This window comes from Diuraphis noxia, unplaced genomic scaffold (genome assembly GCF_037042655.1).
Source record: "Diuraphis noxia isolate RWA-SAM2 unplaced genomic scaffold, SU_Dnox_SAM2 contig0003, whole genome shotgun sequence".
In the NCBI taxonomy this organism is placed as follows: Eukaryota; Metazoa; Arthropoda; class Insecta; order Hemiptera; family Aphididae; genus Diuraphis; species Diuraphis noxia.
The window spans coordinates 72,562,604-72,584,710 of record NW_028301713.1 but is presented as its reverse complement, the minus strand read 5'-3'; the positions used below and the strand labels follow the sequence as shown (position 1 = coordinate 72,584,710).

General features: G+C 29.9%; 1 protein-coding gene across 1 annotated transcript; it reads right to left on the bottom strand.

Moving 5' to 3' along the window:
- Positions 1–5,136: 5,136 nt before the first annotated feature.
- On the bottom strand, positions 5,137–11,981 carry NAT1 (N-acetyltransferase 1). The gene is made up of 4 exons (XM_089222721.1): positions 11,830–11,981; positions 8,769–9,455; positions 8,299–8,664; positions 5,137–7,038 (listed from the first exon to the last, which is right to left on the bottom strand). The coding sequence occupies exons 2-4, from the start codon at positions 8,958–8,960 to the stop codon at positions 5,350–5,352; spliced, it is 2,247 nt and encodes a 748-aa protein (XP_089078847.1). The 5' UTR covers positions 8,961–9,455; positions 11,830–11,981; the 3' UTR covers positions 5,137–5,349.
- Positions 11,982–22,107: the final 10,126 nt, after the last annotated feature.

Below are 22,107 nucleotides of genomic sequence, written 5' to 3'. Positions count from 1 at the left end.
CGTAATTTTTACGTATTAAGTCAATATTTGAACTTCAAATGCTAATAAAAAAAAATCATGCCAATGTATTCTTATAATTTTATAATCACTATAAGAATAACTTATGAGGAACTTTGTATTAAATTTTTAAGTATTTTGATAGGGCCATAAAAATTTTATCGACACTTCAAAAAAAAATTTTCAGACAGATTGAAAATTTCAGTCGTCTATAAATATCTTAAAAGAAGTCAAGATATTTTGAAAATTAAATCATGTAAAGAAAATGCCAATCTAAATAACTGGTAAAATTTTTATGTGTCTACGACTTATACTTTTTGAATTATAACATATATTTAAATTTGTTTGAGGATAAATCGTTATCGTTACGCTATTTCGAAAAAATTTAAAATTCAAACGCACTTAAAATTTTTCCTATAATGAAGCTTCGAGTTTTATCTATAGTTATTTGAAGGAAAACTTATGTAAAACTTAGTTTTGTATTTTTAAAACTTAGTTATAAACACAAAAAATTTTATGACTTTTCAACTACAAAACTACTTGCAAATACTCGCGTTTTCGACAGATTTCGTAAAAATTTGAACTATAAACGCTTATAAAAAAAAATTGTGACTAACGATTTTTAATTTTTTTTTAGCTACAATTAGAACAACTCATAAGGAACCTTGTATTAAATTTTCAAGTTTTTTTGGTCGTCCAACATTTTTTTACCGACACTTCAAAAAAAATTCTCAAAAAAATCGAAAATTTCAATGGTCTATAAATAACTCAAAAAAAGTCGGAAATTTTTGAAAATTAAACTGTATATAGATATTACTAACATTAACAATTGGTGAAAATTTCAAGTATTTACAGTTATTAGTTTTTGAGTTACAACCATATAAAATATCGATTTGGTCGAAAACTGGTTTTGCGTAATAATTCCCGTTTTTCTGTCATTTTTTTTTTTTGTTTTTCTCGATTTTTTTGAAAACTGTTGGAAAATTCGTGATAAGTTACCTGTGACTTATAGTTTTGTTTTTCATGAAAATCATGAAAAAATTTATGTTTAAAAATAAATAAATGAGATTAAATTGATGTTATACTTATGTTGTTAGGTTTAGGTATTTTATATTGATATTTACATATATACACATAATATATTAACCTATATTATAATGTACTGTTTTTTATTTTTTAATATCTGGTCACCATAATACCTATGAGATAACTTTCATAATTCTATTATTATTATATTTGTCAATTTGTGGAGGTAGCCAACTCAAAGGTGTAAGTTACTGTTCATTCAGTTCATTGCCACACCAACCACACCTAAACAAATTTAATTCGGTATCTAGGGAACTCATCAAAAATTGAGCCTATACTGCTTTCGAGGTTTTATTTTAGGTTTGGGATCTTGTGAGCATATACTAATTTGTGTTTACTGCAGTAAAGTACTTTCGCTGAGCTTAAAAACAATTTTTAATTTTCTTAGAATGAGGGGGAGGCCTGGGGCATATAGTGATCAGACTTAATCATATTAACAAAAAATCACTGTAATTCATCACAAACACCTAACAAATAAACTATAAATGTTACACTCCGACCAATTTCGACCAACGTCAAAACCATAGGCGTAACTAGACCTTAAAGTTAGGGGGGGGGGGCTTCAGCCCTAGAATTTTTATGATAAGTAAATTAAGTGGGGGCTCCCATGACTCAAGACATCGTAGTTGCCTTCAGTCGGTCAGTCCTTTGTCAGGCAATCAAAGAAAAGAAAGAAAGAAAGCCTCAACCAATTTGCGACACATGTCACAAAGCATCAACCACCAAACACATAAAGGTGGAGTTTACTGTAGGAGTACATTTTTGTTGGTATATTTCAACTCGCGATGACCTGAACGGCAGTAGCTCAAAGAAAATCCAACCACAATAAGCATAGTACTTTTAAGTTCGTACCACAAAACATTATACAAAATAATTAATTTAAAAATGTCTTTGATAAAAAATCTTTATATCATAATTTTGTTTACTGTGTAACCTAACACTGTATACTATAAAACACAGTTTTAGTAACGCAATATGAGAATTCAATGGCGGCTTGTATGTATGTAGTATATGTGCACTACCTACCCAAAATGACCAAAACATTGACTAAAAAATTGAAAACATAAATCATAATAATACAACTAAGTATTATAACTATTTACTTTTTACTTTTTTTTTCCTATTGGCTTTTTTAGTATCAACTATTACTTATAAAGATTATTTTCAAAATATAAAATATGAATTCAGAATATTATGAAAATACTATATTTGGATTATGAATTGGGTTTTTTCATAGGCCTAACGACAGGGCCGGTTGTCCTAGACGGAACGGTATCGGTGTGTAATGTGTATATTATAGTGGTGCAGTATTGCAGTGTTGCATAGCATACAATCGCTGTGTACGTTTGAGTTTGTACAGTGTAAATAATTAAATCAAGTCGAAAGCTCGAAACACGCAACCCGCGTTATAGCGGAATTGAATAATTGATATGCACATTCGTTTTGTACTCAAAACCAAAAATTGCGAATAAGTATCAACTTGTTTTCAGCGAATTATTTTCGACGTCGCTGCGCCCATACCTAAATTATTGCCTAAATTGCGCGTGGGCATCGGCATTATACTTTATTTTTTTTCTCCATTCGTCTATTATACCTATTTCGATTATCAAATGATAATGTTACTCTATCATTATTAGAAATTCAAAACAACAATCGTGTTACACACATAGATATATAAAAATATTTTTATGTACCTGTGGTTAAACAAAATAAAGGGTAATTGATAAATAACTAAAATTTGCAAACAATTATTTAATACACTTTATAATATGTATATATATATAGACATAAAATGTCTATATAAATAATATTATTGGTTATCTTTTTTTAGATGAGCACTACTTCATTAAAAACATACGAGCCCCGCTATACTGTGAGAATTTCAAATTTCCAATGCCTGCAGCTGCAGGGTAATAAATACGATGTGATTGCCTTGATTTTTAAATAAAATAAATATTAGGTATTATCTATATTCTATATCATTGATTTTATATTATAAGGTCTATGGGTATAACTTGAAAAAAAATTATTCTGTTACACTGATTTTTCAGAGAATATAAAATTTTCAAGATCTTTTGACACATGATGTACTATTTATAATAGGTATATGAAATTTCAGATTTTTATATTAGTAAAAAAAAATTAATGTTGATGAAAAATGTTCACATGGTCAAAAAAATAGAAAATATTTATACAAGGTTCCTCATGAGTCATTGTAAGTGGAAATTAAAAAAAAGTTGAGCCTTATAAACCCTATTTTGAGTTATAAATTTATATATGATGGTGTCTAACTTAATCAAAATTAAATTGTCTATTAGGAAGTCAAATTGAATTTTTTGAGCGTGAAAGAAGTTCAAGTTATTATTTATTTGTTCATTCAATTTCTCAAGGAAATTTTTTTTTAGTATTGTTATTAAAAACGAATAACTGTAGATACTTGAATTTTACCCAAAATGTTTGATTATATATATATCAATATATCTAACCTATCATTTTCTATACATGTATCATTTTCAAAATATTTTGACTAGTTTTGAATTTTTCTAGTTTGTCGATCTATATAAAATGTTAATACAATTTTGTTTGTAGAGTTAGTACATTTGAAAATTTAATCAGTCCCTGACATATTGCTACAAATAGCAGTTGAAAAATTTAAATAATTAATAATAATACATTTTCATAAATTATTGTATAGACATTTAAAGTTCAGATAATGACAAAGTTTACTAAGTGTTTGGCAGTTAAAAATTTATAAAATGTTCAACTTTTATAGCTAAGGATTGAACATTTTTAAACCAAGAATAATAATTTTGTTGTAATTCAAAAATATAATTTTAGGCCTTAGGGTACATTAGATAGATTGTATGTTTTAGAGTTGGTAGATCATTGTACTCTGTGCACACATTGTCATTTGCATATGCAATGTTTTTAATATGAATTTAACACTAACTTCTTTGATATAAATTATTTGAAGCACAATTATATCATAAAATATAAACCTACTCATACTATAGGCTGCCAAGACTGTTATTGCTCAGAACCTTTTTTGTACACAATGATTTTATGTCATTGAACTCAAATTTATCAGTGATTCTAGACACTTAATGTATAGCAGAACATTAACCACATTCTTGCTTTTTTTATCTTAAAATCAATAAATAATATACATTTAGATGGATAATGGGTTGTTACAATTTTTTTTATTAGTGAAAAGAGAACAACTAATTCTAAAGCCGTTCAATTGTGTAGCATCGGTCATTAGCAACTCCCAAATGACGTTTTTATTGAATATATTTAAAATTACAACATATTTATCACATTAACAATGAAGAAATTACTTTATTTGACATCATTAATTTGTGATTATGTCGATTATGATAAATTGGTAAATAATCAGTTGAAATTTATTAAAATTAAAAATACCATTTATATTTTCTAATATAATTTTAATTATATAATCATACTTATTTAATTATTTTTCATTATACGCAGTAGATAACGAAAATAAAGAGTAATACACAAGGATTTCAGGTTGATATACTTTAGTAAACCAGAAAATGGAACCAACTAAGTAGACTAAAAAGTACCTAGTTTTTAATAATTATAATAAAAAAAAATTAGACAAATCAGTGATAGTTAGCAAATACACTACTAATTAATTCTGTAATATTGTCCAATATTTGAATACTACAAACATAATAATTAAGTCATGTAATCAATTTGTAATTTTACCATTCAAAACTGTTTATTTATTTTTGTTATATTATGAACATTTTGTGAGATTTTTGGATTTACTGAGTAATATTAAAATGATTTGGTGTATTATTACATTATTTAACACACATTTATTTATATAAAATGATAATTTCAGTGTTTTTGACACAAATGATATTAAGTGAGAAAATTTGATCAATGAATAATTGAACAAGTTATGTTATGTATATTCAATTACAAGTAAATGAGTAAATGATAAACCAAAACGAGATAGTATAATTTAGAGTATAACACAGACATTAGTAATTTTTTTTTAGATGGATAAAAAATTATAATATATAAATAAGAGGTCGTCAATTTATTTCATGTAGTGTCATAATTAATAATTTTACTATTAGCATAAGACTGGTGGCAGTATAAGTGATTTAAACTCCATAATCGAGGCACACACAAAATAAAATAAGAGTAATGTTGAAAAAAAAAACAAACATTAAAGCTACAAGAGAACCAAAAACCAGAATAGAATGATATTTAATTAGTTAAACTATAACTTCAATCGTCATCATCTTCTTCATCTTCAGATTCTGCCTCAGCTAACCAAGTCAGCCAAGTGTTTACTTGGAATAATGCTTTGCCTTTTCCTGGATATGCATCTGTTACATCTTCACGCCATTTCAGGAAAGCTTCTTCTTCAACAATTTCCAACTCATACATTAAATTGAACCATCTTAACAACAAGCCTTTTGGAAAATCAAGTGAGAAAAAATATGTTTGTAGTGCATAGATGGCATTCATTTGCAGATCATTTTGATCATCGAAAAATGTTCTCATAATTGGTTTGAATTTTTCAAGAAGACTTTTTTCCTTTTCTAGATCAGCTTTAGAGACATTTACTTCAGTACTATTTGCCTCTTGTGTTATAAATTTAACCAACACAGTGGTCAACGCTGTTATAAAACCAGGATCGACATAATGGACGGGATCTAAATTTTCTTTAATCCATTTATAAAATTGAGTTGGATTTGGATCACTAGTAATTTGTTTCCACAAGTCAGATTGTATACGTAGCAATGGGAAAAGGAAAGTTAAATTACGTTCTTGTAAGATTTCTGCAAGTTGTTCTTTTGTTCTTAAAGATTCAGGTAGAGTATTTAGTAAATTGACTTTACTTTCTTTGAACATAGTTGTCAGTTCATTTTTTCCTATGACTTCATTCAAATCTTGTAAGACCATTAAAAACGCTGGATATCTTTTGCCATTTTCTGATACCTCTGCAAGTTCTGATATAGAAGATACGTTTTGACAGATTTCAGCGGCATATTTAGAAAAACGTTTATATAAAGTTTTATCATCATCAGACTCATACTCCGGTCCTTTCAATATAAAACGTTTTAAACAATCTATGGCAATAGATTCAGAAATAATACTTTGTTTTTTGGTTTCCTGAGTGAAACGGAAAAGTAATTCTTCATCCAAATCAACTCTCTTACGAAACCGTTCAAAAAGAAGAACATACATAACATCTGCTAAAAACCGATCAGGCACTTTTATATCTGAAAATGCTTTTGCTGCTTTCATAGCATCCATGGATGGATCTGTGCCAAGTTTATCTAAAATATCTAATCCTTTCTTTATAGCTTCTTCTTTAGAAACGCCCTTATCTTTTTTCAGGTTTTTATGTTTATCGTGTGAATTTTGTTTAATCTGAATTTGTTGTACTTCTGTTAACTTTATCTGATTTGATTGACCTATATGAGTCATAGATATTGGTGGTGGCTTTATTTGAATTTGTTTACATAACATACTATTTGCAGCTGGACGTAAGGACATATCTTCAGGCTTAGTACCTTGTTGAACACGTAAGAGTTTTTTAATATTAGGACCAAGATCTTTCATATTGTTATTGTTCATGTTATTATTAGTATTATTATTTTGCTGGGTATTAATTGTATAGTTTATTCTAGCAGGTGGATAATAGTTATTGCCAGAGTTAATATTTAATAGTCTTTGGTGATTTTTGTGACCATTAACATTGTAGTAATTACCCGAATTGGTAAACCCATTTATGGAATTAAATTTATCTGGCATTGTAGAATTGAATGGTAATACCGGAGTAGAACTTATCATATCATCTCGTATTTTTAGTGAACGTCTGAACATTTCTTTTGACTGATTCACATTTTGCATTTGGTTGTTTCTCTGATTCTGCCCGTTTGTCTCCCCACTCACAATATCAGTCACCTATGAACAAATATTAAATTCATATTTTTATTTAATAAGTTTATTATTTAAATTATAAGCGTGCTTGATAAACATAATACTGGAGGACGAGGTGGCCGAGTGGTCTACCGCGTCGGGTGTGGCTCAGCCAGACTGGGTTTGATCCTCGACCATTGGGCGGCATTTTTCTCCGGGCAAGTCACGTGTCCGGAGAACAAGTGCCGCCATCCCCCACTCCGGGGCATGGCAGAAACCTACGGGTGCCCCAATAGAAATTCTGCCAAAACTCTCACCCACGTGTAAAACCAACCTACAGTTCCATAAGAACCTACAGTACTACCCCCTTCCCAATGCCTTAGTTGCCGCGGGATAATTAAAAAAAAAAACATAATACAATTGTCCTATAAACAACTTTAAAAATGTGAATTTTTTTTTATTGGTCTGAAGTATTAGCAAATATGGTCATTAGCTTTTATTTTAGGGAAGTTAAGATTGGTTGACAAACACATGTGGGGCGAGGATTCGTTACTAAACGCCAAAATACTAGATAGTAGGTCCATCCGGAAACTAGCAATGGTGGTCGACTGATTCAGCTAATAAAAATATTAAATATTTTTACAAGTGAATTATATTAAGACATTCTTTGAACTTTCTTTTGAAGATTATTTTAAATACATAAGAAAACTGTCTATCCTGAGAAAAGCTAAAATCATTTCTTTTGATGTCTGTAAAAAACATATTTGAGGATATTCTTAACTAAAACAAATTAGGTACAAAAATAATTGATTCAAAAAGCAACTACAGCAGTATGACATGAAAACTATATTGTGGGTAAAGTGCTATTGTTTGGATTTATTCATGATTAAAATAAATTATATTCAATCTTAGGTTGTGTAAATAATATAAAATGTATTATTAGATATGAATATGAAATAAATAAAATCTATCATATTAATTATTTATTCATAATAATAAACATTAACTGTTTGTTCTTGTAATAAATGAAACAATTTGACTTTTGTGAACTTAGGAATTAATTTTTTTAAATTTTAGAAGTTATATAGAATAATTTTTCAACCAAATGTATAAAGGAAAACTATTCAATTGTGTGTAAGGTTATTTCAAATTATATAAGTATGGTCAGTTTGACTTCTCAGTGAGGCACAATTGTTGGATTTAGCGAAAATAAGATAGAATAACGAATATTCAATAACATTCATTGTTTAATTCAACAGAAATTGGGTACCTATTAAAGAAAAAAGCTATAACATAAAAACAAACCTGATCCATGAGCATTGGACCTTCTGTGGTAGTAGCTTTTCTTGGTACCCAGTTGTCCTTTCTCAATTGCATGGTGTCCAACAACATAAATTTGATTCTCAATGGCAGTTCAGGATTTTCAGCATACTGAGCAATTCTATCAAAATACTGATTCATCAGTGGTTTTGCTTTTTCCGTGTCCAATATGCGACCACATGTTTTCATTATCTGACACAAGCATTCGAGGTCCTCCGCCGCGTCCTTGACATTGGACTTCCTCGGGAATAACTGTTGAATGCACAAGTGCAATATTTGTTCCGCCACGATCTCCAACTTGCCAAGTTCGCCGATGAAGCGTATGTTGCCCAACATCTTGCGCTTAGCCACCTAATAAATGAATGTAAAATAGGTAAAATATATTAAATATGTAAGGGAATTTTAAAATGAAACATAAATTACATAAAAAAATAAATACTATAAATTTATCTTACCTGTCGTCGTTCTTCATCTTCTGGAGATAATGGTGTTCCATTGTCATTGTCAAACTCAGCAGTTGCTTTTGAACGGTTATCAAACTCGACCTTACACCTTTTTAATAATAATTCGCGAAAAGTGTTTGGATCTTGGTCAATTAAGAAGTTTGATGCCTCGTCGCTGAGCCGTTTGCACAGCTGTGCATACATAGAACTATACTTAGGTTCATCGAGAGCTTTTTCAAAAATCAAAAATATGACACCTTTCAGTACAACACTGGTGTTTAAGCCAATTTGCAAAATATCATCACTCAGTTTTTGAAATTTATCAGGCGTAAGCTTATTAAGAATGCCGCGCACCTTGCGAAACACGGCATCATTAGCATCCTCTTGGGCGAGTGCATCGCGTCTGATTATCGAGGGAGGTATCCAACGCGGTTGCTGATTGGATTCGGAACGGGCGTCGTCCCTTCCTCCGAAGACACGAGAAGCACCCCCGCGTTCTGCGTAGACGTCCGTCGTGTCTTTACGTGTCACCTGCGGGGACGAATATGTCTCTTCCTCCCTAGTATCCAACGGCAAACTGGATATTTTAATATGAGACACCACTATAGGTGTATTATGGTAGACTGTTGCAGGTAAATTTGAATTACACAAAATCTTGATTTTGGGGGGAGTATCACAGCTATAATTCCATCCAAATTTCTAAAAAATATAAAAACAAATACATAAATATTATATTAATCTAACAATAATAATATAAAAAGATGTACCTAATAAAGAATCATAATAATTGTATTTAAAAAGTTTGAAATAAAAACCAAAGATTAGGATATTTGAATTACAACTAATACACTAGGTCGAAAACCAACGCAAGCAAATATTTATTTTTAGTTCTTTGTGTAAACTAAAGTAAATAATATCTAGGTAGTATATATATATTAAATTATAAGCCATTTAATTCACTCAAGTTAAATAATAAAGATGTCTAAATAAAAATTTTACTTGATCAATTACAAATATAATCATTAAAAAATTTAAATATTAGTTAAAACAGCTTTTAATTAATACTTATAGTTTTCATTAATTCCTAGTTAAATTCTTAATTAACTTTTGTAGTTACTCACAGATAAGAGAACAATTTCATTGATCATTTTAAGTTATTAAATATTCTGTCAAAGTATCTAAAACTATACTTAATCTCACATAATATATCTTAACTTAAGAGGATGTGATACCCGCATGTGTTGTCTCTGTCTTACAAGTGCATTATATAGTAAATTTTACGTTCAGCAGAACACATGTAGCTTAAAAATTAGAGTGAATTGACCTCTCATAAAATTTAAAGGTATGATTGTTATCTAGTCAATCTCATATGCTTTTTATTATATTTAAATTTTAAAGGAAGTTATGAGTATTTTAAGATGCACAAAAAATGTACAATTTTAAAATACTCATAACTCGCTTTAAATTTGATAACGTCTAGATAATAATCTTACCTTTAAATTTTATAAGAGGTCAGTTCACTCTAATTTTTAAGTTAACGGAACTACACATGTTCTGCTGAGCGAAAAATGTACCATGTTACGCATTTGTAAGACGGAGACAACACATGCGGGTATCACGTCCTCTTAATAAACCAAACAACGCATTATATTATATAGTTCATTAGTGATTAAAATACATTTAATTCATTTATTCAATGACTGATAGTTCCAATACTCGATATTAGGTCAATTAAGTAGGTAGATATAGATATTATATTTTAAGATTTTGGAGTTGTTTAAGTTAAGGTATTTTACTGCTTACAATAGGTTAAGTCAATTTTACGAAGGATTAGGAAGGAACTAACACAAGATTGAGCATTCCAGAACTAACATACCTATTACCCTGTATAAAAACACTAATATAAATTTCACTAAAATATCTATGCCAGTAATTAAATTTCGGCATTGATTTAAAAACAAGAATGTATTATATATTATAATATTACATTAAATGACTTCAAACACCAATAGGTAAAAATTGTGTTTTTGGCAAATAAGCAAACAATATAAAAATAATCCGACGTCTACAACACAGTACCTCGAAATAGTATGTGGTAACATAAGGGAAAGAGTTGAATAGACGCTGACGGGGAAAAAACCAAATCAAATACGATGCCCGGATGTCCGCAAATAAGAATAGTGGTGAGGAGGGGCGTAGGGGAAGGTGTTTTACCTGCGCCGGCGGCGTACGAAATTGTCGAAAGACGAGGAGTGCGGGCGGGTAATCCCCGAAGAATCGCGATTATTCTAGGTTAAGATCGAGCAGCGGACCGCGGACACAAATACATGATGGATCGCGCGCGCTGAACGTCAACGAGATTCACCTCACACGTTCTGGATCACCGCACGAAAAGCGCGAGCGGAGGACGAGGGTCGAGGACAAGGACGACCCGACGACGGAGTATGGCAAAAAAAAAATAACCAGTGTGCCCGGCACGGGCTGGACGGGGAAAAGAGTGGCGGTGATGACGATCGTCGCCCCCTCATACGGCACACCACCGGAAAAAGGGTACTTTTCGATGGTCGACGACGGTGGTAGTCGGTGTACTGTGTGTAGGCGTTCGATTATACAATACAAACGAAGAAGTTAGATCACTAAAAATGGGAAAAACTGTCGATCAACAGGTACAAGGAAATACATAAGAAATCTCGACGCCTCGGGTTGAATTTACACATTCTATACGACGAGGAAGGCTGCACACACACAGACACGCGTGCGATCGCGTACACACATACACACGCACGCACACGATATCAGTGCATTTCTCGTTACCTTTGTTTAGAAAAAATCCATCGCGGTAAACGGAACGCTAGCTCCAAGGTTAGGCGTGCTGGTAGAACGAAGAACAACAACAAAATGTAGAAAAATTAAAACTAAAATTACAACGAACGTTTGATCGCGAGTACAAAGGATTGAATGACGACGAGCAATGAAATAAAATTATCAAAAATAGGAAGTATAAATAAAATATAAAATCAGTCTAAAACGTAACGTTTGTTAATGTGCACTGTGTAACAAAAAATCGACTTACGTAGTTGGCTGCAGCTGCGGTCGGTCTTTGTCGGGCAATCGTGATTCGGGACGGGAATTGATTGCGGGCCGTCGTCACTCGTCGTTGGTGGGGGCGGCGGCGTTGATGCCTCGACAGTGAGCGCGGACGACACGGGCGCACGGGACGACAACACTATCGACAATATACAGAATTCTAGAATTGGTAATTACGGACCCAACCACCCAACATCGGAGATCGGACGTTCGCGTGTGTGTCGCTGTCTCGTAGACTATAATAAAATAATTCACCAAACACCACTGCAACAGTGTCGACAACCGTGTGCGATCGGAGTGACCAACGTAAACAACAAACAGCCCAACTAACGCCAGTTTTGTTTCCACCTAAGTCAATGACTATTGAAGCATAATAATGCAATGTATCATGTATCCGGTGTATGACTTAATCATGACTAAAACAATATTCATTGATTAAGTATACATCGATAGCTCATGTAACGATAAAATACGGCAGTGCTGAAACCACAGCCATGGGCGCCAGAAATCTAGTAGTGTGGGAACCAGACACGGGGCGCGGTGTCCATCAATGTGGTCTAGTTGATAGTGACGGGTATTACAAAACAAAGACACCGAGATCGTATCTGCTCACGGCAATAATATTTTTTGTTGAATTTTTATACAGATTTTTAAATTCTTATAAATTTGATTTATTTTGTATTTTATAATTTAAATACATGGAGTAATATATTTGGCATATAAGCCCTATGGTCGATATAAAAAATAGTGGCTAATAAGTAATGACTATGTTTAGATCACCAGGTGTACTGCAAATTTCTAATATAATATATATAAATGGCTTATACATACATTTCAATTTTCATGTCATAGTTAAATCAGTCAAAAATCACTATAGCTCATTAAAGTCCACAATAATATATTATTAAAAATAATATATACAAGTTTCTCTATGATTGGTAGTAAGTTCTGTTCATAGAGTAATATTATTACTCTATGGTTCTGTTACTGGGCTTGGAGCTTGGTACAACATTTTTTAACAACTCCCATGGAAAGTAAACATTTAATTTAAAATTAGAATAGATTGATAATTTTCCGTGGTCACTTGATCACTGTATCGACACGACGACAAATATACACAATAAACATATACATTCATAATAACATTATTATGTATATTAGACGTATTGATTATTTATAACATTTTTACTGTGATGTGATAGACTGTATAAATTATTCTACATACATTGTATTCTATTTTGTTTTCAATCCTATTCGGAGTGCATCTCGTGTTTTATAAAGTTTTATTTGGAAACTATTTTATTTAATCCTTCATCATTCAGCATTGAAGTTTTAAAATATGTCTCGTAAAAGTGGTTTGAAATGTGCGTATTTAAATTGTGGTAAAACTGCCAGAAGTTATGATGGCCTTAAAATGTATCGATTTCGAAAGATAAATCCTTATGTACACAATGGGTTGCAAATTCAGGTAAGAACAATAGAAATTTTTATAATTGATGGCTGATGCTACTGCTACAATAAATATAAAATATAAAACACAGTAGCGTACGTAGGATTTTAGTTCGGTTAAGTTTTACTTTTACACGAACAAATAATTTTAATAATAATAAACAATTTAAATAATTTGCTTAACAGATTTTATATGATTAGTTATAACTTTTAACAAATTATAATTATTAATAAATTATCAATTTAATTTATATCTATTAAAAATCACCATTAATTTATTGTGTGTGTATTAAAATGGTGGTGAATAAGTTTTTTTTGTTAAATTAAAAAATTTCGGGGGAGGGGGAGGGAGTTCAGAACCCTAGAACCCTACCACTACGTACGCCACTGTAAAACAATACAAGTACACAGTGTCAACCCCACATTTCATGTTCAAATTTTCGTATGCATCACATAATGGATGTAAAACGTATACCAATAATAATATTTAACGAAGTAATCAAGTAACAATAAAATCGATATTTTTTAATAAAATATCAAATTTCTTCTTAATTTGAACATAAAATATCTATAAAAAAAAGATTGTGTTGAAATATTTGTAAGCTTTTTAGGATACATTTTCGCTCATCATGACTTTTTATAGTTATACTTAATTAAGAAGATGTCAGCGCAATATTTTTTTTTTCTCTCTCACTCACATGCAACATAGATAAAACGCTTTAATCTAAAATCGTTTTTTTTTTTTATGGTTTTTGAGTAACCTTATAGACCAAAATAACCTATCACAAAAATTATAGAGGATAATATTTGTAAGGGAAGAACATATCGTTTTTATATTTAATTATTATTCGGCTTTGTATAAGACTTTCAAAAAAAAAAAAATTGAAATTGAAATGATGTTTAAATTATTTTGAGACATTATTTAGACAAATATCCTATGTTAACAATATTATTCTCTTTCGATTTTGTAATAGCTAGGTGATTTTAGTATTTTATTCTAAAATTATTCAAAAACATTAAAAAAATTATTCTACGTTAATGCGTTTTGTCAATGTTGCGCGTGGCCTAGAGAGAGAAAACAAACGGTGCGCTGACATCCTCTTAATATGATTAGTATTGACAGTGGCAGCGCATTAGGGTAGACAACAATGAATCGTTGTCTACCCAAAAAATATGTAAAATAATTTAATTTTAAAAATTAGTTGTTTATTATTTGCTAATATAATGCCTAAGTCATCTCCGTTCAAAATCGTTTTTCGTATACAATGATACCTATCGGCTATCATTGCATTCAAATTTAAAACGTATATAATGTATAATAGTGATCCGTACTTACGTAATATTATACTATACGTTATGTTATTTAAATACAAATAACTGTATAGAAACTTTTTTAGCTAAAGATTGAAAATTTAAAACAAGGTTCCACGTAAGTATCGTTAATTCTGTGAAAAAAATCTAAAAACTGTATTAACATAGTTTTTTTTATAGTTATTTTAAGTTCAAATTTGGATATGATTACATATTAATAACCAAGAATAACAATTTTAGTTATGTCGTTGTAATTAAAAAATATTATTCGTGGGTACTTTGGTACTTAAAATTTCTAGAGTATATACTTTAATACTTTATATTCTAATTGTAATAGTTAATTTACTATAAAATTCTATATAGAATTCTATATTTCAACAAAATTGGTAATGTTATTTAAAGATCTTAGAGACGTATATGAAATTGATAAAAATAGTGGAACCAGCAGTGGCGGTTATAAGGGGGGGGGGGGCGATAGGTGGATCGCCCCCCCCCTGGTCCGTGTTTTTTTATAATAAATTATTGAAAGAAGTATTAATCTTGGTACTATTTTTTTGTGTTTCTAATTTATAGAAATAATATCAGCAATTTGTAAAGTTGTATTGCGCAATATAGTACGGTATATTTTTAAATAATTGTAGTACTTAGTATAGTACATTTTATTAATTTTTGTTATCATAGTATAATATGTACGACTACCTACGTAATATGTTATTCGGAAAGTTGCGTGCCATTGTTTATATATATATATATGGCTGCTAGGAATAATCTCAATAATGTAATAGATTTCCCATTCTGATATTACGATAATTTTAAGAGGACGCTACACCCGTATGTGTTGTCTCCGTCTTACAAGTGCGTAACATTGCAAAAACTGTTTCGCGCGGTAAAGAACCGAGAAAGATACAGTTATAACTAAGAAACGATATGCTCGACACATAAAAAGGAGAATTTTGACTGTGTAATATCGTTTTTATTTTTTCGATATCATTTATACAAAAAAAATTCTTATTGTTGTATAATATATTAATTTTGTGTTTTTTAAGCATGCATAACTTTTTTGTAGTTCGGATATCGAAAAAATAAAAACGATATTGCACAGACACAATCCTCCTTTTTATGTGGTGAAAATTTCGTTTCTTAGTTATAAGTTATAACTATATCTTTCTCGGTTCCTTCCCGCGCGAAATAGTTTTTGCAATGTTACGCACTTGTAAGACGGAGACAACACATGCGGGTGTAGCGTCCTCTTAATATAAATCTAAAAATATAATAAACGCTATATTATACTCATAAACTCACATATATTATTACACGTTTTGCTAAACAAAAAAAAAAGACATAATATGCTTGTATTGTAGATTTTTATTATTAAAATGGTTGATTAACTGTGCATCTGTGACTATACTTTTTTTTATTTAATTGTAAGTACAAGGTGAACCTATTTTGGATTATTTCAAAATATTGGGGAAAAATTCCAACGACTTATTACTGTCCTATGATTTTTATAATTTCCGCCCCCCCCCCTTAAAAGTCAGTTATAACCGCCACTGGGAACCAGTAGGTCTCTTTTAAAAATTACTGACAGTCATATGAACCCCAGCTCGTTTCAATTAATGTCGTGTAAATTGGCTATGCAGCTCTTTAGTAATTTGATGGCCACCGCTATGGAAACTTGCATAATGTCTAAACAACTGAAATCGAATACCTACTGCTTCTAATACACTTGATATGATTAAAGAGTTAAATAATTTATTAGACGTTTTGAATAGTAAATCATTATTCGACAAGAATCCTTACAAATGTGCAATATCCGAAGAGCGTCCTCAAGAATTGGAGTATTTACTCAAAACAAAATCTTGGATCGAAAACTTAAAAAAAGTGAAAACCAAATGTAGGCAAGACGATAGACCTCCGTGCTTTGGTGGGCCCTTGTGGACCATAAATTAAATCAAAATGCTCTATAACCAACAAAAAATTCAAGGATATACTTACCTTCTGACAAATCGATTGACGTCTGATGTTATTGAAAATACATTTTCAGTTTTTAGACAAAGAGGAGGATACAATCGGTAAATATTTTCATTTTTTAACAAATAAATTTAATTTCTGTACTATGTAATTATATGAACGTAACTTTTTTAGAAATCCAACAGCTCGTGTGTTTCGGACGACATTTCGTATGAATGTTAAAATAAATCTTATGAAACCGTCTATACATTCGAACTGTGAAGCAGATGTTGACACTCATTTATTAAACAATCATAACCGTGATGAAGCAGTCCAACATAATATTGAAAAACTTAATGAAAGTTCAGATTATGCTTCCTCTGAATCGAGTGTATCGTTGTCATCTACATCATTCACTGGGGAAAGTGATAATGGTTGTACACCTAACGTAACACTAGAACAATGTTCAAATATATATTTTTCAGGTTACTTGGGTAAAAAATGTGTAGAAAAATTTAAGTGTAGGTTATGTGAAAATGTCATGTTAAAAGAAACTAACGATGAGCAGTTTAATGAAAAAGAGTTCTTAATATTTTGTAAAAATTATGATTCGCAAAGTTCAAATTTATTTTTAAGAAGACCCACTGATTTATTTGAAAAGTTTATTTTCCACGCTCAAAAAATTATAAAAAAAATGATTGAAAAAATGCCTCACAAAAAAAATATTTCTAAATGTATACATCAAAAAATTAAAAATTTAACGGCAACTATAAGTTTTCGTACACACTGTGAGCCTCATACTGATTTTGTTATTCGACATTTAATTATGTGTAGACTTCTAAGAGACTTTAATTGGAACTCCAGAAATATAAAAAAAATAAGGTCTGAAAAATCGAAACATAAATTAAAAATTTTAAGTAACGAATAATCTTAATATTAAATATATAAGGTCATATTATATTAATCATTATAATTTTATAAGTATATACTATACATATAGTATATAAGTATCATAAGCTTATGACTTAAGATATTGTTTATTATATTATATTATTATATATAATTATAATATAATATAATTTATACTAATACATAATGTATTTATGGAAAGTGATAATATTATATTTGTTTGTTCGAAAAAAATATTACCTATAATCTGTGTATTTTACACATTACACATTTTATCTAACTTTATAATTAACTATGAATCATTTAAAAGAATAAAACAATATAGATAAACCAACTCGTGTGACACGTATAAATGTTTGAATCATTTATTTTATGTGTCATTTAATCCAACTTTTAATTGTTCTTAGAACGTAAGTACTTACACCTTTTCAATAACAGTCAAAGGGTCATACCCCCCCCCCCTGAAATATTCCCTGTACTGTTCAATAGTATAAACTATAAACTATTTATAAAAAAAAAGTAGTATAGCGATATTTAGTATATTTATTTCCAATGCGGTGAAATCTCATAATATGTGGTCAAAAAATAATTAAACATGAAAATATAAATTGTAATCTTGAAAAATAAATTAGACAAAGCGGTTTTTATTATCGTAATATCGCCCGATCGTCGGCAATGTGTTGCGCGGGCCGCGGGGCAGTGTTGTTAGCGGGGCAGTGCGGCGCGCGGGGCAGTTAGATGCTTTATTATTATTTCCTTCGATAATAAAAATAATATACATTGTTGCGCTATCTATTTACACGGCGGTGAATTATTTCATCGGTTTCCATATCGTGCATTGACATGAGCTATCTATGTATACTTAATCAATGACGTCACGAACTTAAGATATCCTAGCCCGTGGTTTACGGTCCTCCTTCCGTAATAGCAACTACAACTACTACTAACGTGTGCTGCCACAATATTTATAAGCGGTACAAGACTAGAGTGTAAGTTGTAGACGTTGTAGTGTAATAGTTGTACTGTTGACTGTTGTAGTACAAGTGTACAACTCCCAAGTTCTGACGTCGATCGCATAATTTGTACTCCGAGTAGACGGTCTTCCGCGTCACAGATCATAATGCGACATTGGCCGTTGACCCGTGGAAGCTACGTACAACCGGCAATAGACGGCCGTTAGGCCATTGACATTTTACACGGCCGACTACTATTTCTATATTATTATTATTACTATTTTTAAACCGTACCACTTCTACGACAATGACGTTTTTAATATTATATTTATTAATGCAGAGCGTTTCTATGAATTTTATAGATTTCTCCAACAAGAGGGATAAAGTTAACGTGACCATACGTCCCGCTGTTCTCTAAAATGTCCCGCTTTCAGAACAGTCGACTTGTGGTTGGTATTTATTGATCACATATTACAATCATACATTTATACTGTACCTATACAGTTTACAGTATATGTATATACCTATATATTTTACATACACTGTAAAACACTAAAACCCATAGCCCATAGATTGTTGAATGTTGGGAGTCTATTATGGTTAATATATTATCTGCGTTTTTCTGTTGTCATTTTTTATGAATCGTGGAAAAAAAGTCCAGAAATAAAACCTAACGGAAAAAAAGGCCCAAAAAATAAACACACCAAGAAAAAAAAGCATAACAATAACAAATATAGGCAATTTTATATACGAATTACGGATACTCAAATACCTAAAAAATTGTAGGTACATTAAATAGTCATATAATTTTAATAATAGTCACAGCAGGTCAATCGACGAAAAACATAACAATAATATAATACTATAAATATTTTGTTGGGTATATAGTGTAATATGATATTAAATATAGGAACAATTGCAGTTAAGCTCCCAAGCGATGTTTTCGATTTTTTAGTTTTGATTTTTGACTTCAGTATCCCGTTCAATCAGAAAGTGAATCTAGTTGGTACTTTGGGGAGTCAAAAGTAAAAAATTTTTAATACTTTTCTAAATAATCGAGAAAAACAAACTAAAAATTAAGGGAAAACGGGAAATTTTACGCAAAATCAGTTTTCGACAAAATCGATTTAGGTTTTTGATGTAACTTTAAAACAAATGACCATAGATACATGAAATTTCCACCGAATGTTTATATAAGTATATTCTATCCACCGTTCAATTTTCAAAAATTTTCGACTTAAGTTGAACTATTCATAGGCATTTGAAATTTTCGATCATTATTAGTTTTTTTTAAATTAATATCGATAAAAATTTATTTGTTAGGCAGAAAAGCTTGAGAATTTAATACAAGGCTCTTAACATATTGTTACAATAGCAGTTGAAAAATAAAAGAAATTCATAGTCACAATTTTTTTTTATAAGCATTCAAAGTTTGAATTTTGACAAAATACGTAAAAATCACGAAAATTCATAAATTATTTTATGCTAGAAATTCATTAACAATTTTCCTTTTATATCTAAGATTTGAAAATTTAATATAAGGCTCCTATCATATTTTTACAATAGCAGGTGAAAAATAAAATAAAAATATAGTCAGAATTCTAATTTACAAGCATTCAAATTTTGAATTTTGACAATATACGTAAAAAGGTGGATAAGTCATGGATGGTCGCTCTGCTGTACAGTAGGTCAGTAGATTACAAGTGGGTTACTGTAATGGATGGAATTAAATTTTAATCCAATGATATTATATCAATGTATACGAAAAACGATTCTGAGCGAAGACGGTTTATCTGTCTAGGATATATATAATATATTATAGATTATTAAACATTTTCAAATCTTAGGTATAAAAGGAAAATTTTTTATGAATTTTTAGCCTAAAATAATTTATGCATTTTCAAAATTTTTACGTATGTTGTCAAAATTCGAACTTTGAATGCTTGTAAAAAAAAATTGGGAATATGAATTTATTTTATTTTTCAACTTCTATTGTTAAAATGTGTTAGAAGCTTTGTATCAAATTTTCAAGATTTTCTACCGAACAAATAATTTTTTATCGATATTTATAGAAAAAAAATTAAAAAAGCTAAAAAAATAAAATGTCAGTAAACAGCTTTAAAACAAATCTAAATATTTTGAAAATTTCAAGTATCTGCTGTAATTTGTTTTAGAGTTACACCAAAATAAGGAAATCGCTAAAAGTGAAAATCCAATGTTGTAAAAATTTAAATTTCAAATGCTCATAAAAATGTAATTTGAATTTTCGGTGGAATTTTTTTTGTGATAAAGATTGAAAAACTTGTAAGGAATCTTGTATTAAATTTTTAAATCTTAGATTTAAAAAGAACATTTTTTATGAATTTCTACCTTAAAATAATTTGTGAATTTTCGTGATTTTTACGTATTTTGTCAAAATTCAAACTTTGAATGCTTATAAAAAAAAATTGTGACTATGAATTTATTTTATTTTTCAACTGCTATTGTAACAATATGTTAAGAGCCTTGTATTAAATTCTCAAGCTTTTCTGCCTAACAAATAAATTTTTATTGATATTAATTTTAAAAAAACTAATAATGATCGAAAATTTCAAATGCCTATGAATAGTTCAACTTAAGTCGAAAATTTTTGAAAATTGAACGGTGGATAGAATATACTTATATAAACATTCGGTGGAAATTTCATGTATCTATGGTCATTTGTTTTAAAGTTACATCAAAAACCTAAATCGATTTTGTCGAAAAATGAGTGTGCGTAAAATTTCCCGTTTTTCCCTTAATTTTTAGTTTGTTTTTCTCGATAATTTAGAAAAATATTAATAATTTTTCACTTTTGACCCCCCAAAGTACTAACTAGATTCACTTTCTGATCGAACGAGGTACTGAAGTCAAAAATCAAAGCACTTTTAATGAGAAAACATGAAAATTCATAAATTATTTTATGCTAGAAATTCATTAAAAATTTTCCTTTTATATCTAAGAATTTAAAATTTTATATAAGGCTCCTAACATATTTTTATAATAGCAGGTGAAAAATAAAAGAAATATATTGGCACAATTTTTTTTTACAAGCATTCAAAGTTTGAATTTTGACAACATATGTAAAAATCACGAAAATTACGAAAATTCGCAAATTATTTTAAGCTAGATATACATAAAAAAAGTTCTTTTTAAATCTAAGATTTGAAAATTTTTAATAATCTATAATATATCCTAGATAGATATAGTTAAACCGTTTCCTCCTAGAATCGTTTTTCGTATACAATGATATAATAGCATTGGATTCAAATTTAATTCCATCCATTACAGTAACCCACTTGTAACCTACTGTACAGCAGAGCGACATCCACTTTCCCGCTTTTTTTTTCAAGTAAAGTAACATAAATAGTATAATTTTTCACTTTTCACAATTTTAATTTTTCGCGTGTCAATGAAATTGGACAAACATGATACTCTTGACACGCGTGCTGTGTGTTCGCCACCATGGTGTATGTTAAGTGTGAATATTTGAAAATTCACATAACTCATTTAAAAATTAAAATATCGTAAAAAACCAACACGAGAACACAGATAATGTTCCTATCAAAAAGTTTGATAATGGGTCAATTCACTCTAATATCAAAACTAACAGCACAATATTAAATCTAGCGAATGAAGATTTGCTATGTGGTACGTGTGTAAGACGGAGACGA

Excerpts from the sequence above, each read along its gene's own strand:
- NAT1 (XM_089222721.1), bottom strand. The coding sequence starts at position 8,960 with ATGTATGCACAGCTGTGCAAACGGCTCAGCGACGAGGCATCAAACTTC. Across the intron at positions 8,665-8,768 it reads AAGATGAAGAACGACGACAG|GTGGCTAAGCGCAAGATGTT; the intron begins GTAAGATAAATT and ends TTCATTTATTAG. Across the intron at positions 7,039-8,298 it reads GTCCAATGCTCATGGATCAG|GTGACTGATATTGTGAGTGG; the intron begins GTTTGTTTTTAT and ends ATTTGTTCATAG.